General features: G+C 37.5%; 1 protein-coding gene across 1 annotated transcript; it reads left to right on the top strand.

Moving 5' to 3' along the window:
• The first annotated feature begins 222 nt into the window (after positions 1-222).
• LOC139721453 (uncharacterized) lies at positions 223-3,354 on the top strand. Its single transcript, XM_071632769.1, has 2 exons — positions 223-297; positions 2,589-3,354. The coding sequence occupies exons 1-2, from the start codon at positions 276-278 to the stop codon at positions 2,966-2,968; spliced, it is 402 nt and encodes a 133-aa protein (XP_071488870.1). The 5' UTR covers positions 223-275; the 3' UTR covers positions 2,969-3,354.
• The last annotated feature ends 13,840 nt before the right edge of the window (positions 3,355-17,194 follow it).

Genomic DNA, 17,194 nt, shown 5'->3' with positions numbered 1-17,194 from the left:
TATCATGTCTGGACAGCGAGTAAAAAATGTAAACAAAACCACGCCCATCCCGATGTGATCTGCGCGCTGCGCTGTAGCCATGCACGCTGGCAACGTCTACTGAGCTCGCTCGATGCATGCATGACCAATCAAGTGCTCTTCCTCAGGAGCGCAGGTTGATCGCAGGCTAACACTACGTCTTCCGCCTTGAAAGAGTAATAATAATAAAGATAATAACCAGAATGTCATCGTCTGGAAGAAAGTGCATCTCTCCCGCCATTGTTTTTGTGCTGAATATGCTCATCAGTGGTTCCGAAGGTAAATATTGTCAGAGGACGTGCCATACATGATTTGGCCATGACGCCAGCGTGTGTAGTCCCACGTATATACATTTATGTTCTAACCTGAGTTACCTTCCAACTATGTCATTGTCAGTTTTGTTCTTTCAGATTTTCTGGAACGATGATGTAATTTAAGTTAAGTTAGAGTCTGTTCTTCGATCAAGGTTGATTTCTTTTCTCTGTGAAATAAGATGTGTGCATCGTTGTCGTTGATCCTGAGTTTTGCTGTCTTTCCAATTCCAATAAGCCAGTTCGTACACAGCACAGGGTTTTTATAGCTCATAATTCATGAATTACCATTATCACTAACTACTAGTATGTCTATACACAGTCCTGTCGCTGTACACAAGTGTTGCTAGCGCACGGCGTCTGGTCGGGCTACATGTGCACGTGCACGTTGGTACAAATGACCTTTCTATTTTCTCAGTTGGTTAGGCACTTCACTCATATTCAAAGCAACATATTACTGCCACTGGCCCACAATACAATTTATGGAATTGCCAGTTCGCGTTAAACAAAAAATGATCTTGCATAGCGAGACCAGGTGACCAGAATGATCCGTCAAACAACCCTCGGGGGAAGGATCCATTTCTTTGTTTTGTATTGAATTCATTAAAACATGTTTAAGTTATATTCATATTGCCAAATACCAGGTGCAGGTTTCCAGTCAGGTGAATGTAATGGCAAGTATCATGTACAAGGATTGCATGAATAATCGTTATATGACAGCTCATGCTTAAATTTACCTTTGTGAATTTAAAAACCATCAGTAGTCGCATCATGCGTTTTGGTATGAATGACCTTTTTCTGCTCATGCTCAAACTACGAACTGGCTTATTGCACAATTGGCAATAAAGTTTGAAACTGAAGAACGCAGTAAATTTAAATTTGAATTATGAAACTTTAAAGGTACGGTATGGATAGTCTACTACAGATAGCTTTACAATTCTCCTGTACTATCTGTAGATCTAAACTGCTATATTTAGATTTAGGCCACTCTAACTGTGACCAGCATGGCAGCCAGAACAAAAATACAGCACAACTGTACAATGGAGTGCCCTGGGCGGGGTTAGTAGGCCACATAGGCACAATGTCTAGACTCGTCGTGAAACATGTTTAGGGCAGAGACTCCAACCCCAAGCACCTTCTGATCTAGAGATTCTTCCGCCTGAAACCCCTAGCAAACGGGAGACTCAAACTTGATATGCGCGCTTCGCACATTACTAGTGTGAAGTTCCTTGCGGCCAAGGTCCAGGGCTCTAGGGTTTCAGATGCTCTCTTGTGCTATCTAAGGCTTATTTTTCAACATGTGATGATACTAAGTAAGAAATCATTTCAAGCGGGAGACACAGAGCCTGGGCGGGAGATACTGAATCTCAAGCAGGAGAACGGGAGATTTTGCAAAAATGGGCTTTCGGCGGGAGATCTCCCGTCGAAAACGGGAGAGTTGGAGTCTCTGTTAGGGCCTTGACGGGATCTAGATCTATAAAGTTTATTAATAAAGCTTTTTATTATATGCAATTTAAGTGGTAGGGAGAGATGCCAGTTGCTGGAGAGTGAGAAACTTATAGGATTCTAATGCCATTATCCCTAATCTGATGTAATAACATCCCTCAAGTAGACTCTACTCATTTAACCAAATTCTAAAAGGCATTCATAGAAAAAGCAGAAACCACAGTCTCTTCTTCCACATGTTGACTGCTCTGTTAACCTATTAAGGAGGAGCCCTGAATATGAAAATGCGCAAACAAATTTCTATGGGAAATGGGTGTTGTAGCAAAGTCAGCCTGTCCTCAATGAGTAAAGAAAGCCCCGGTATGTAATCTAGCATATGATATACATGATAGAATCTAGATCTATATGTTTACTGACTGTAAACAGTCAAGGTGAAATGATTTTAAACTTGGAAGTAAAGTTTCTGATGTATATTACCGTCAAATAAAACAACCATAAAATGTACTCAAAGGGAGTAAGTTTACTGCCTATAAGATCTAGAGATGGTGTCAAAAGTCATGATTTGCATCTTTTTAAATGTTTCTTCAACAGTGACAACAACAACAAAATCTTGGCAAAATGTTTACAAAAAAAGAAGATATTTGACTGTAAATATATCCAACCTCCACAAATTCTGAATGTGTCTCTGCATTTTTCTAACATTTGTACCTTTGAACTTGAGACTACTGAAGATAGATTCCTGTACCCATGCTTTCAAACTGATGTGGAAAATATGTAATGCATGTTGTGTTTATCATTTCATATGTTTCTTAGCTGCATCGGAGACCACTGCCATTATTGTGCTGAGCGTTGCCACGGCGATTCCTGCCCTTTTCCTGCTGACATGCTGCGGCACCCTGATCTTTATCTGCCGCTATCGTAACAAGATACCCATCTTTAAGACGGCGGTGCGCCAGGCCAAGAAAGGTGGCAAGTCCTCGGCCGGGGGGCAGACACCTAAGAGTGCTCCACCACCACCACCCGGCTACCCCTACCAGCAAGGCCAACCAGGAATGCCTCCCCCTGCAGGTCAGCCCACTGCACCCACTTCGGAACAACCCTCCGCCCCTCCGGCAGAACAACCACCCGGCGGTAACGGGATGGAGAATCCAGTGGACGTCGATGAAGTCGTGGTGCCGATTCAGAAAGACTGAGTGCATGTGCAATGGAAAGTGAGTGTGACATGAGTAAAAACACTTTTTTTTTTAAACCAGAAAGATAATGAAGTCTTTCACACAATTCTATTTAGCTACACACTCTATTCCAATGCAGTGTTTGCTTCCATTGGCTGAAATATTTATCCAAAGTTGTTTTGCAGCACATCCACTTTGGTGAAGGCTGAATTTTGTGTCTTGGTTAAGAACAATACTCAAAGAGAGCTGTGTACCCAAGAGCTTGTGAGAATATGAAATATGATTACCTTTGTTTGTTTTTTCTTAACAAAAAGAAAAACTGACATATAGAATGGAATCAAATATGGCAGGGTATCGTAAGCTCCCATCTAATTAAAAAAGTAATAATTTCACAAATTTCACTTCTATTATCACAGAACTGCCATAGGTAATACTTATGTCTCTAAACTTTTCAACTTTTCTAGTGAATTGCTATTTTTAGGTGCATGGTTTTAATGAAAAAGAGGTGAAATGGACAGTTTGTGCTCCATTGAGTACTTTCTATATGTGAAGAAAGCAATGTCTCACAGGCATGCAGTCCATCTTTTTATGCCTGTAATCACATTCTATCTTAGATTTTAAGATTTTATTATCAGAAGATTAACATTTCATATACTCTTGTTTTCTAACCTTTTTGTAATTTGCCATTAAGTAACATCATAATCTCATCTAGTGTCAAATGTGGCATAATAAGCAAATAATTTGTAGAGGGCAAGGAAAACTCACACCTCAACAAGCAAATAATTTGTCTCAAAGGTGAGATGATTATTTTGCTTGGCTACAAGGTTCATATGTAACATATTTAGATAGCTAAATCCAGCATTCAGTAATCATTTCACCCCCTCCCACTAAAAAAAAAGACATACAAAAGGAGAAAATAATGTCAAATACCTGATTAGTCCTGTACAATATTCATTTCAGTAATGGCAAGTGTGCGATTACTCAATGTGTAGATCATGCATTCTTCTGTGAAGCTAGATATCTTTTGAGCATACCTAAGTCTTCAGATACTACATCTCTCTAACCATGCAAATGCGCTTGCTCTGAGCTACAACATAATTTATCTAAAAACTCTTTTTCATGGGGGGGGGGGGGGGAGAGGGGTTGGTAATTTCCACAGTATCTTGACTGCAATTTGAGTTTGTGATAAACCTTTGTGATAATGTTGCAAGCCAACTGACATGCTAAACCACCACAGCCCTCCACAAAGGACACTGGGACACAATGGGGTTATAGAGGATTATCTTCAAGTAGAAATCCATGGATCCCTTGAAAGGTCGATTTGAGGGATCCGAGTACGTGTAGGTTACGTTTCTAGTGACATTATATGTGATGCAAAATTCTCATGTCGCAAATGACATGGTGAAATAATGGTTGACTGCACTTGGCAAATAAACATCAGGTTTGATGTTCAAAATCACAACATTCTGAAACCTCTACTTTGCTTATCAATCTGTGTGTAATTACCAGCATACTTTCTCATACATAGCCATAGACATAAGGACCGACATTAGCCCCCACCCCCAAAAGAGGAAAATTGTCATGTTGACATAACCTGCCTTATATCATCATAAAGATATCCCTGCTCCTAGGTGTTGTTTTTTTAATTGATATGGATAATACATATATGATCATTGCCTGTGGAATAGAATTTGCGGTGCAGAAAACAAGGAAGTGTTTTTGGACCGAAGAGCTGTTTTCCCAGCCTGAAATATTTGCTTCAAGGAGCTTGGCAAGACTCTAATCTCCTCCATTTTTTCCCTTTGAAATGAGAACTTGTTTGGGTGATATGTATGCCTGTACTGCTGCATATATTGCTCAATGAAAGCCATTCATATCAGATGTATGCTCCATTAAACACAAACAAACAAACAAACAAACAAACCCTACCTAAACTTATTTTTCAGTGACTCTGATACATCATTATTGTTTTCTTGCCTCAGCTTGGACCTGGTTGGACCGAGAAAAAAATATAAACAAAAGCTCTAGAGTGCTCAGAAGATTCCAAAATTGTGGTTAGCTTTTAGATTGTTCACCTTCTTGTGTGGTGTGGTGTGGAGCAAGCAGAATTTAACCTGCATGAAATATTCAGTCATGTGAAGAAAGGCATTTTTGTGTTGATGAAATGCTATGACAGTAAAATGTGTTGTGTGATATCGATGAACTGAAATGTGAGCCATCTTTGCATACCATAGTGATTATAATCTTATCACTGTGGTTTTATTCCTAGAGGGATTATATTAGTGACTGTAAATCACGAAAAAAAAAGGGATTATCAGATTACCCTGATGATGCATGTTGCCTTCGTTCATTCTATGTTGGTACGGGTACTTTGTGATTTTCCAGTTTAAGTGAACCCCTGCAGTAGATCTCTATTTTATGTGACCCCAGATTTAACATGCATGTAATAAACCATCTTTCTGGTTTGTAAGGTACCTGGGAGAAATTTCATTTGTCGTGTTGGCAAGCAGATTGGAGCAGAGGAATGTGCGTCCATGGATAAATCTGCGAGGTAATTTTGATGTTAACAGTTGATTTTGGGGAGGCTGCCATGGTACTTTGTAAAAGATCTTAGAAGATTTGAATTGCCATTGTCAGTATTTGAATAATAATGGTACTTTAAGATGCCAAAACTAATAGTTTTTAATGATAATTTGTAAAATTTCATCACTTACATGAAATCCATGTGAAATACACCCACATCATTTAATTAAAGTAATATTTCTGCCATTAATATTTGTACCATTCAAAAGCTGTCAGAATTTTCCCAATTCATATCCCCCATGCAAGACACTTCTTCATTGAGTTCTCTGTTCATGACCAAATTCCTGTGTACTAGGATCCTTCAACAAATGAAAAGAAAAACAAAACAAAACAAAAAACAAAGGAAACAGTAAGTTCTGTCCTAGATTATTGAAACAAGGACACTTTTTCAAGGCAATGTTTACTGCAGTATCCAACTTAATGCCCTAATCCATTAGCACAGATATGTGGTTTTGAAAGGGGACTATTCACTATCACACCTTAATCCAACATTTTATGTCATTGAAGAGAGGCATCTAATAAGTTGGCCTGTGTTAAATCCCCATCTAATGCTCTAATTTCAGGAAATGCACAGATAAGAGGGTTTGCTTACTTTTCTTGCCAACTGTTCAATGTCAAATTGATGTTAGCAAGAATTTCTCACTAAACTGCTTAAAATGTAGTGTTTAATTACTGAGTACATGTACAATGTTTTGAGAGATATTATTAACTCTGTAGGGTTTTAGTCAAAGTACTGTGAGTGTGTATGAGTGTGTATGTGGGGCTCAACATTAGTGGTGGCCCAGGGCTAGTAAAAATTGATGTTAGTTAGTGTCAAGCCCTTGTGTATGTACTTGTATGTTGCCATCTGTTTTAATTTGCTGTTTGTTACTGATCTGACTTAGTACCCGATACTTTTATATTGAACAAATTCTCACTGTGTAAAAGACTTCTTTAGATACCGTACTGACTTTACACTGCATTTTGGAGAACACACTTTAATTGGCATGTTGAACACTTGAACTGCATGAAATCAGATATTTATTGCCAAGGGATGTTTTCTCCTGTACAGACCTGGGCCTCATTTCATAAAAGATGTTAGGATGGCAACTCTTGTTGGAATGGCAACTTCCAATAGCAACAGCCAATCAGGACGCTGGATTTTTGTCGTTACTATGACAGTTGCTATCAACTTTTTATGAAATGGGACCCTGGAGGGTGTTTCACAAAGAAGTCGATCTTAAAATTTAAGATCAACTTAAAATTACATAAATGTGTGTCTTCATTGGTGTTCCAACTTCTTAATGACAATTGAAATTTTTGAGACCTTTTCATGCAGTCATAAATGTACAAGATGAACTATTAAAGTAACAAAGGAATTATGTAAATTTTGATCAGAATTTGAAGTGGATTTTGAAAGCTTGATAAAACTTTATAGGGAAATTAGTAGCATACCATAATTCTAAAGTTGATTTTAACTTTTGAGATCAACTTTTGAGTGAAACATCCCCTTGAATTGAAGTTTGCAGTCTTGAAGTTGTGTCAGCACGATTGTTGAACTGATGTGTTAAGATAGGCATGATGCTGCACATTTTTGATCATGGCTGCTGTGTTGTTTATATACATTTTCAATGCACTATGGAAAGTTTCCAGCTTTTACAGTATTTGCTTTTGGAGAATGTGTGTGGTGTGGTGTGGTGTGGTGTAGTGTACCTGAATTATACTGAATTATAGTGTGGTGTGGTGTTTGTGCATGCTTCAGGACACTACATGTGTGTGTGCGCCATGTTACTTACTGACATAAAGGTAACATCTGAGCATGTCCCAAGGTACATTGTAACTGTCATTTTCAGAAGGAAAAAAAAACTTACTGTAGTTGTACACTACTGTCAGGGCAGTATGAAGTGTTTTGTGTAAAATGAAATTAGGCATTTCATATGTCAAATATAGTTGTATGTACGGGTCGCCACACTATGAAGGCAAAATTAAGTTGATAAGAGCACACAGGCTTTCCAGTCTTCTGTTTTTGTTGTCAAGTTATCTATACGAATTTATCAATATGTTGTACGAGTACATTGTACGTATGTGGTAGCCAAGAGCATTTACCATTTGTAATGTCTGTTAATCCAAGAAGTTTCTTGCATTTCTTTCTACAGCATATGTAAAATGTTAAACTGTCAAACATTGCAAAATGAAAAAAGAAGAAGAAGAAAGTTTTAGGGCTTGTGTATGATTTGTGCACACGGGGGAGTGGAAAGACTTTGAAACTTTGTTAGAACAGAGAGCCATCCCCTCCAAAGATTTTAAAGTTTGCCTGCAACTAATGAGAAGTTTTACACATCAATGATTGCAGCTGTATTCATATTTTGTTTGTATGGGAAGAAGATCCACATCAGGGGGCTTTCTTGTTGCAGGGAGTCATGTGTGCTACTCTACAGAGAAACATTTTTTTTTTTTTTCATGTATAATACCCAAGCATGAAGCTTACAACACATCACTGCAGTTGTGTAACATACTAAAGTTGACATATATGGCTGACACTGATATTATCCTTTTAAGAGGCTTTGTACTCACCTTGATGATAATTGATGAGAAAATAATGTAAGTACATAAAAAATCTTGACCACATCATTTGTATCTTTCTTTCATGCTTTAAATTTCCAATCTGCAATTAAAAAAATCAGTGTGGTACCTTTGACAAGTATGTGACAAAACTTTGCGATCTATCAAAATGATTTAATACCATTGAAAATTATTTGACATAAAGGTTCATAACTTCTTGCCTCATGAAAGCTGAAAGGAAATTTGAACAAACCATCCTTGTCATGTTAACTTTGTGATGCCATTTTCTTTATAACTGTTTAAAAAATAAAGTAATCCTATTATGTGTATATATTTATAGTACATGATATATAATTTTGTATGCAATTTTGTACTTTCATTTGATACTGTCTCATGTACAAGATCAAGCTGTTTCAAAACATTGATTTAACACATTAGAAATTGAGACAGAATATTTATATGCATGTTTTTTTGTACAAATGTATTGTATGAATGTATGTATATATGTTAATGGCTCTTGGTTTTTTTGTGTACCAAAAGCATATGTAATAAAATCTTTTTATCATTTGATTATCTGATATTACATTGTACAATGTTTGCATTTCTTCTATTTGTGTTCACTTTCTTCCTTGTCTGGCTAAAACTGTCAATTCTGGGAATCAGAAAGCAAACAATAATTTGTATTTACACTGAAATAAGTCCCTTAGCATGAAGGCAAGATACGTGAAACAGCATCATCAAGGCATACATGTAAATTAATTTTGTAATTCATTTTATTACAAATTTCTGTGATATTCATAACAGGTGTACATTACTTGGACAAGCAGCAGAATTTACACTGAACCATTCACGTGCCTACATGTATAAGCCTAGATGAATACATGAATTCTAAAAAGAGGGTAACAAGACTGTGCGTCTTTGGGTGCGTTTATGCTCAATTTGCGAAGACAGAATCAGCACTTTGAAATGCTGATCCATTCAACACGATAAGAGAGAATCGCCAATCATAAATGCACCTTTTTGTGCATTTTACATCTTCACTTTAAAATGGTTCTCATATCAGAGTGAGCCGGAACGCAACAGTGTTTTGCGCTAATCATGTTTCGAAACGCCGATTATGGCCAAAATAAGTATTGCATGAACGCACCCTTACCCTCTCCAAGCAGAAAAGCTTTCTTCTGTCCATGACTAATACGCTTGGTCTCAATCTTCATAAGTACACCTCTCCATTTGCCTTGAGAAAAGTAAATTTCAGCTGATGCTATTTTGAAAGCATGAAGAAAGCTCCCACCTGGCCTTGGGCAGTCTCTAATTAAACTCACAAGGAAGTCTTGTCCATCCTTTATTTCTGAACCTTTATACAATAACAATGCGTAAACTGTTGATAGTGTCCCACACTTGTTGATTGATATGTGATGCGGACCTCCCTGTCACTGGTGAAAAGACATTCAAATTCCTGAAGTTTCCCCCCAAATATTCATAAACTTTCTACCATTGAAGGTTCTCCCAGTATGCATCCAGGGGTCTAACCTTATCATTTTCACTACAGGCATGGTATCTAACAAATTATCTTGATGTTTCATTTATACAGTGTACACACACTTCTGTGCAAATCTGTGATCGATGTAAAGAAAAAGAAATTAGACATTTTGGGATGAATGACTGGGAATAATAAATAGGACCTACATGAGTTGTAAATGATAAAAGCTTCGGGCTCTGACACAGTCAACCAACTGCAAACCATTTCACAACTTGATTACATTTTGTAGTAAACACATCAACACATTGCCCTTGCTCAGAAGAGATGATAATGTCACACTAGCCATTTGATAACTATCACTGGGGGATATTGACCCAAATTTACAAAGTTTGAATTTGATCAACATGTTAGCTTAACAGTCTTTAGGCTAAAACAAGCCTGAAATTGGTATACCTCGTACGTTGTGCATGTCAGCGTACCTTCATTATTGCATACTTGTTGGCATATGCTTACAAATTATGTCATGCACATTTACCAGCATGCAATCAACTTACAATGTATTTGCATAATCCACTAACTAGATTTGAATTAATTTGAGAAATTTTAAATATGTATGTGAATTCTGCATTCTATTATCTCTGGGCCATTATGTTCATCAGCAGCAGAGTTGCCAAAGGTAACGACAAGAAAATATGACTGCGATATTACATTTTTTGATGAGTGCAAAATGCTGGTGTTAATTTGGTCACAAGAAAACTTCTTTTGGCAATCTGTTAATGTGCACTAAAAGAGCAACTCTTGACAAAGTCAAAGAATAGTAATCTAATTACAGTTGAACCTCTCTTATCCGGCCTCCCTTTATCCGGATCTCTCTATTATACGGACGCAATCTCGCCGTGATTTTCTTTTTTTTTTGATAATTATGGAAGGAAAGGGGGATTCCCAACTCCTTGAGAACTCCTACACAAACACACATGAATTACATATACTTGATACATTTCTTAATAATTATTTAGGTAAATCATCCCAAGAATTTATAAAAGAAAGTGATTTCATTCTTGCAAACACGAACCTCTATTCTGGGGTCTGTTACCGAGTGTAACAATGAAAAGGTTGCAGTATACACATTACTACATGTGGTACTACAATGGGCTACATCAGTACATGTGTATGTATATGTACATGTATTCCGTAAAGCATTGAGTCTCCAGTATCCGGCCAAATCCCTTATCCGGATGAGCCCCGGTCCCGACTTGTCCGGATACGAGAGGTTCAACTGTACATGAAGAGGATAAAAACCAAACTCTGCTGCAGGGAAGAAGAAATCTATTCCTTCTGAGCCACACTGATATGCATGAAAGACTGAGTTTTTATAGCAGTAAACACTCCGCGTCAATTTCTATCATGAGAACCGGATCAGGCTGCTGATATGCTATCTTTTGGTGAAATGAGATGAACAGATTACAGGTTATCACTAGATGCTGAGCAATTTCCCATTCACTGCACAACAGAAGCTTGCATATGAAACCTCCCCACCATACAACTACAAAGGTGAACATGAAAATCTGCAGTAACCACAACCTGTGGATCTCTCCAGAATAAAGATGTGTTCCTATGATGCCAGGCCATGTCGAGCCAGAGAGTTTCACACACCGTCAACATTCCATTGGAGGTTACCAGTAATTGTAAGCAACTTCGAAAAACACTGACATTGACATGAGCTGGTCTAGGAGACTTTTAACATTAAGGGTAAAATCCAACCATTGCTGATGGTATTTTCTTGAATGAATGACAGCAGAGAAAATGACAGTGAAATTGAAACTTTTAGGTCCAGAATCTAAGAGGAGGATAATGTTATCTAAATGTAAGTAAATTATCTAACACAGCATACACTATACAGTACTATGGTCTTCTTCGAATACCTGTACCAGTCATGCCAGAATAAACTCTCCTGTATAAACCCTCCAGTTCTGGGGACCAACCATGTTTTGTTTTTTGTTATTTCCTCAACTGGATTATTTTCTGTAAACCTTAACCCAATTAATATGACTCCACTTGTCCTTCTACTCAGACTGGGGATAAGAGGATACGAGTACATTGTATTGAAATGTTAGTCAATCATCTAAAACAGCATACACTGTACTATGGTCTTTGAAAAGCATTACTAGTACCCAGTCATGCCATCGTAAACTCTCCTGTATAAACTCTCCAGTTCTGGGAGAGTGTTTTTGTTTTGTTTGCTCTACAGGATTATTTAGCACAGACCTTCACACAGTTGCTATGACTCCACATGTCCTTCCACTAAAAATAAAGTTGTTGTGTCCACATTCTACGACTCCTGCTGCCCTCTATCTACAGAGGAGGTCAAGGTCACTTGACATTAGGCCCATTCACATAGTCGACAATAGCCGCTATTATTTGGGTCGCGATTTGAATCGCTAAACAAAAACTTTTTTTTTTTTAAATGTGTGTGGACATACTAACTGTGATTATTAGTGAGATCCAAATCGCTATGCATGCACCACTACAAGCGCAATGTTTCTGAAATAGTCATGCTTTTTTCTGAAAAGTCGCGATTATTTGTGGTGCAAAGTGTGTATGAACGCTACGCAAAATGTCATCAGGTTTTCATATCCCATTATGTGTGGTGTGCAGAACAGTGGGGTCAAAGTCGCGTCAAACTCCGAAACCGCAGCTTGACCTCACTCAAATCGGTGTGATTTGAGTTGCTGTTTATCTTCGTGAACTTGTGCAATTCAAGTCGAGATTTTGTGCATGCCTGTGTTTGTGTGAACCAGAGCATATAAAAAGTGTGACTTGAATCGTAATTCCTGTTAAATTTTTTCAATGTGTCTGAATGGGCCAATTCTCAGTGTCATTCAATGCCTCATTGCAGCAAGTAATACATACACGTTAATCAACCAGCATACAAAGCAAAAAAACAAAAGAAGAAATCATAAAGAGTATTACACAACTCGTAATCTGTGCCATAAATAAATAAAAACATACTCCTAATATCTATCAGTTATTAACTTGAATCAGAATATGGACAATAGAAGCACGGTTATCAAATTCAAGGGTGGCTGAAACATTGCCTTTCATTTTCTATGGAAATAATAAATCACATTCTTGATCTCCTTCTGACAGTGCTTCACTGTGTATCACCACTCCCAACAGTACATCACACATTAGCTTCATTGTGGCAACACTCTGGGAAATTTGCACTAACCCCAAATACTATTATACATTAATTAAACTTGACAAAAAAACATTTGTTGTTGTTTAAATATTTCCCTCATCCTTCATCGTCTTCGTCAGATGAAGCACATGTTAAATCTGTGATGATACCTACTCTACATCAATTATCAACATCAGACGAACATAATAGAAATGACACCAGCTATGTTTCATCTACATCTATGAGTCCTCTTCTTTGATAGAAAATATACAGACTTTTCTCTTGCATTTCATGCATGGCATTTATACAGTACTTGTGTACAGAACATACGGTGATACATTATAATACCAATTGATGCATCCAAAATTTATGAATCACATTGTCGAAGATCTAAAAGAATCAGGCATTTTACAAATGTACAAAAGACCACATAAGTCACTGATTCCCTTTACACATATATATTAAGAACGATTCTGTTTTTCTTTCATACAACATACACAGAAGACATATGGAGGGTAATACAATAAAAACAAGAGGACATACATAATAGAGAGAATAATCTACCTTTGACCTCTTGTTCCACCAAGAATATAGTATAATGTGGGGGGGGGGGGGAGGGGAGTTGAAGGTTGGTTAATTAAAATAGGAAAAAAAAAAACAGGATCAGGACGGACAGTGTACCTTGACCCAGAGAAGCAAACTGCTTGACATACAAGAACAGACAGAATTTCCTTTTAAAAATCTGATTTTGGAGAGGAAAATCACATTTTCATGAAATTTTGACACCACCACTAGCCCACTGACCCTGGGCCTGTGACATGTCAAAAAAAACAAAACAACAACAACAACAAACAAACCAAAAATGCTTCCCTGGTAAGAATGGGCAAGTATGTCAAATGTTGCTAATTCATCGACACTGAACCGAAAATTGTAAAGCATCTGCACATTTCCCACCCATTTAGGCTCGTTATTCAATGATTTTGTACGGGTTGCAGGAATTCCATCTTTTTGTATGATGATGCAATTTTCCGCAGTTTTGAGTGGTTTATATTCGCTTCATTTTATTTTCATTTGAAAGATGAAAAGTCATACTTTCAAGAGGCAATATCGTATCATCGTATTTCACTCTGTTTATCATATAGTAAATACTGTAAAATCGTATTGGCTGGCATCTCTGTTAACCCCACTGTCTTGGACATTATCCATCCAGAATTCTTGGTCACGCTGCCACTTGTACACGTGATAGCAGGCTTACCCATCCTTTAGCATACCTGTGCATAACTGCATTAACTGGTTGTACATTGAGTGTGCCCCAGATTTCCATGCACCTCAATCTATTCATTCATTTTATCATAAAGGTTTCTTGCTCTGTGGTCATGCATATCCCTAGCTGAATCATGCGTGACTGATTATGTGAAAAGAAGTAACAAAAAAAAAAAAAAATGAAAATAATAATAATCCTCAAAAACAAAGGAGGCAAAGACTGACTAAAAATATGCAAGGAGACTCTACAACCTTAAAGGGATGGTATAGTTTTGATTGAGACTTGGCTTCAGGTTTCTATCTTTTTTAAGAGAGATAATGAGAAACCTCCTACAAAATATGAAAGAGCGTGTAATTCCTCGGGAAATTTGATGTTATTTGATGAAAGCTAGATAAATAGATAGATAGATAGACCTTGGTTTATTTCATCAAAAGGAAAATACATAGCAGCCGGAAGATACATACCGACCAACCAGAAAGCTGGTTTTAAAATAGCTGAGACATCAAAAAAAGTGATCCAGATAAAAATTGGGACTCATCTTTTATTAGCATCACTTTATTTTACTTTGTTTTTTGATATCTCTGCCATTTCAAAACCAATTTTCATCAAATGAACTTTGAATTCCCGTCAGAATGGTATGCCCTATAACATTTCATAAGCGAATTCTTAGTATCTCGCAAAAAGTTAAAAGCTCAATCCACATCTCCACCTCTACTACACTATCCCTTTAAACAGAAAATAATAAACGTAAGAGCTTCAAAGAAAAAGCTTGAAAATGTTTTAACAGATATTGGCATAATACTAAACCTGTGCCTGCAAAATGTTGGCGAATCATTATGTAGGTTTCAAACCTTTTATCAGAACCCTCATCTATGGCTCACCTTGGGTAACCTTTTGGGGTAGAAACAATTCTAAATTTCTATCACACATAAAGCTGCATTGCAAGCGGTGTATCCATGATAAAAATGAGTGCACCAAAAAAAGCAGCGGCGGATCCAGAGGGGGGCGCACCGGGCGGGCGCCCCCTCTTTATTTTTTGTTTAACAAAAGAAATAAAACGGGAAAAAATGGGGGGGGGGGGTACGTGCACCCCCCATTCAATTCAAAGTGCCTCCCCTTAAAGAAATTCCTGGATCCGCCCCTGAAAAGGGCTCTCTTCCTACTAATTTTCATTGGCTTCATAATCTTGGGTGTATTGAAAGGATTTTTTGCACGTGAGGGATTACAGAATTTTCATCTTCCTCTGTCCATTCACAAAATAGATTTCACAATATCATGTACTTATTTCATGTTCTTCCCAGAGAAAACATGTTATTCAGGAAAAACATATGTTATTGAGAAAACTTATTTCTCTTCTTTTTTCTTCTTTCTCTTTTTAACCCTACACTTCTCTCTATTGCCCCCAATCTTCAGTTACCACCCCCCCCCCCCTCCATCCCCATCTAATTCCAAAGGAATTTCTTGGGTTGACACAAATCAGTCTTAAAGGTCACTTTTTATTTAGAGTTGGCACAGAATTAAGCAGAAAGAAAAAGTAATAATGCTTTAAAACTAAGTTTATCTTTCAGAAGTTTGTAACATATTGGAATAGCATCATGCTAAAACGGTCCCCATCCTCACTTAAATACTGTTAAATTCTGTGTTGTTTCTATTATAAATAATCCTATCTCTCACAAATATCTTTTCAAAATCTCTAACATTATTGTGCAAACAAGGCCTACTTTATTTGAAAGGCAACTGCAGATGAGGTTCCTTCTTCTACAAGACACCAGGGAATTGTGCAAATACTGAATTCAATGAACTGTAAAAAGTCCATCACAACTACACCCAGGGATGCACACTAACCCATTTTTTCTACTGGTTTCCCCTTTCTGTCGGGCCAGAAGGTACCAAGTTTTTCTATTTTTTACTGGTCCATTCCAGAAAAAGTTACTAGTCCAACAGTGACTTTTACTGGTCAGGGACTGTCGGACCAGTGCTAGTGTGCTGCGTAGCTATACCCAACAAAACAAAAAAAAAAAAAAAAAGAAGAAGAAGAAGAAGAAGAAGAAGAAGAAGAAGAAGAAGAAGAAGAAAAAAATATATATATAAATAAATAAATGAAAAAAATGAAAATAATAATTAGATCAAAACTGTGGAGACCTTCTAGCCAGTACCCTGGAGTGTACTTTTCAAGGATATTTTGTGGTGTGCCATCTGTAGCTAAGTCACTGTATAGACCATTTATTTAGTGAGTCTAATTTTGTGCAAATCAGCTGCTCTCCAAATCAAAATGTCCAGTTTTTGCTCTTTTTTTTTCTTAAATGAGGCATTAAAATTGACTAATGTCCTCAAAAACTAAACTGCTATTCAAGGAAGTAGCTTTTATTTGAACATATCTTGAATAATGTAGGGTACTAGTATTATGTTTACCATTTCATTGTACATTTTAAGCACTTCAATGTCAAAAAAGATATGCAATTGCTTTGGAGTTTAAGTATGAGATAATACTGATTCTCCTGTTATAGTCTCCACATTGTAAACTGCTCATATTGCACAGCACTGTAGCACAGCAAAAATGTAACAGGGATACGCAAGTTGGCAGAGTGCAGGCTTTCCCATGAGTTGAAATAAATACAGCAAAGGCAATGGAAACACCAATATGTTTGGTTCTACCATCCCCCCCCCCCCCCCACCAGGAAATTTGCGTGCCCTTCCCAAATCCCTAACCCTTTCTCCACCACTCATTTGGATATATGTGGGTAGAAATGATTTCAAGAAGGAAAACAGTCATGTCACCTGCTGAAGGGGATTCCACTTATTTGACAGGAAGGGGATGGAAAAAAAAAATCATCTAAAATTTGATGTTCGACATGAGCATGAACATTACAATACCAACATGATGAGAATGACGGCGACGACAATGAGGAACCAGTTTCAACATCTTGTATGCACAAGCACTATTTCATTACATGACATACTAGTCTCACTGAACCAGGAGAGAAAAAAATCCTGTCAGAGACAAAAAACACATGACCAATTTTAGCGATGCAAAAGAGGGGGGGGGGGGGGGCAACATCATCATGTCCCTCCTTCCCACCCCGCTCCCTCCCAATCACATCACTTGGAGATAACAGTGACTATTAGAAGTAAAAAGATGATAGAGAATTGTTTCTGTGTGCATTTGGCATACATGCATGCATGCAAAGACGGCTGCCACTG

This window comes from Diadema antillarum, unplaced genomic scaffold, assembly GCF_040938485.1.
Source record: "Diadema antillarum isolate AM-2024a unplaced genomic scaffold, OU_Dant_1.0 scf00000143, whole genome shotgun sequence".
Taxonomy (NCBI): Eukaryota; Metazoa; Echinodermata; class Echinoidea; order Diadematoida; family Diadematidae; genus Diadema; species Diadema antillarum.
The sequence above is the reverse complement of the archived record's forward strand: the minus strand, read 5'-3'. Positions and strand labels throughout refer to the sequence as shown.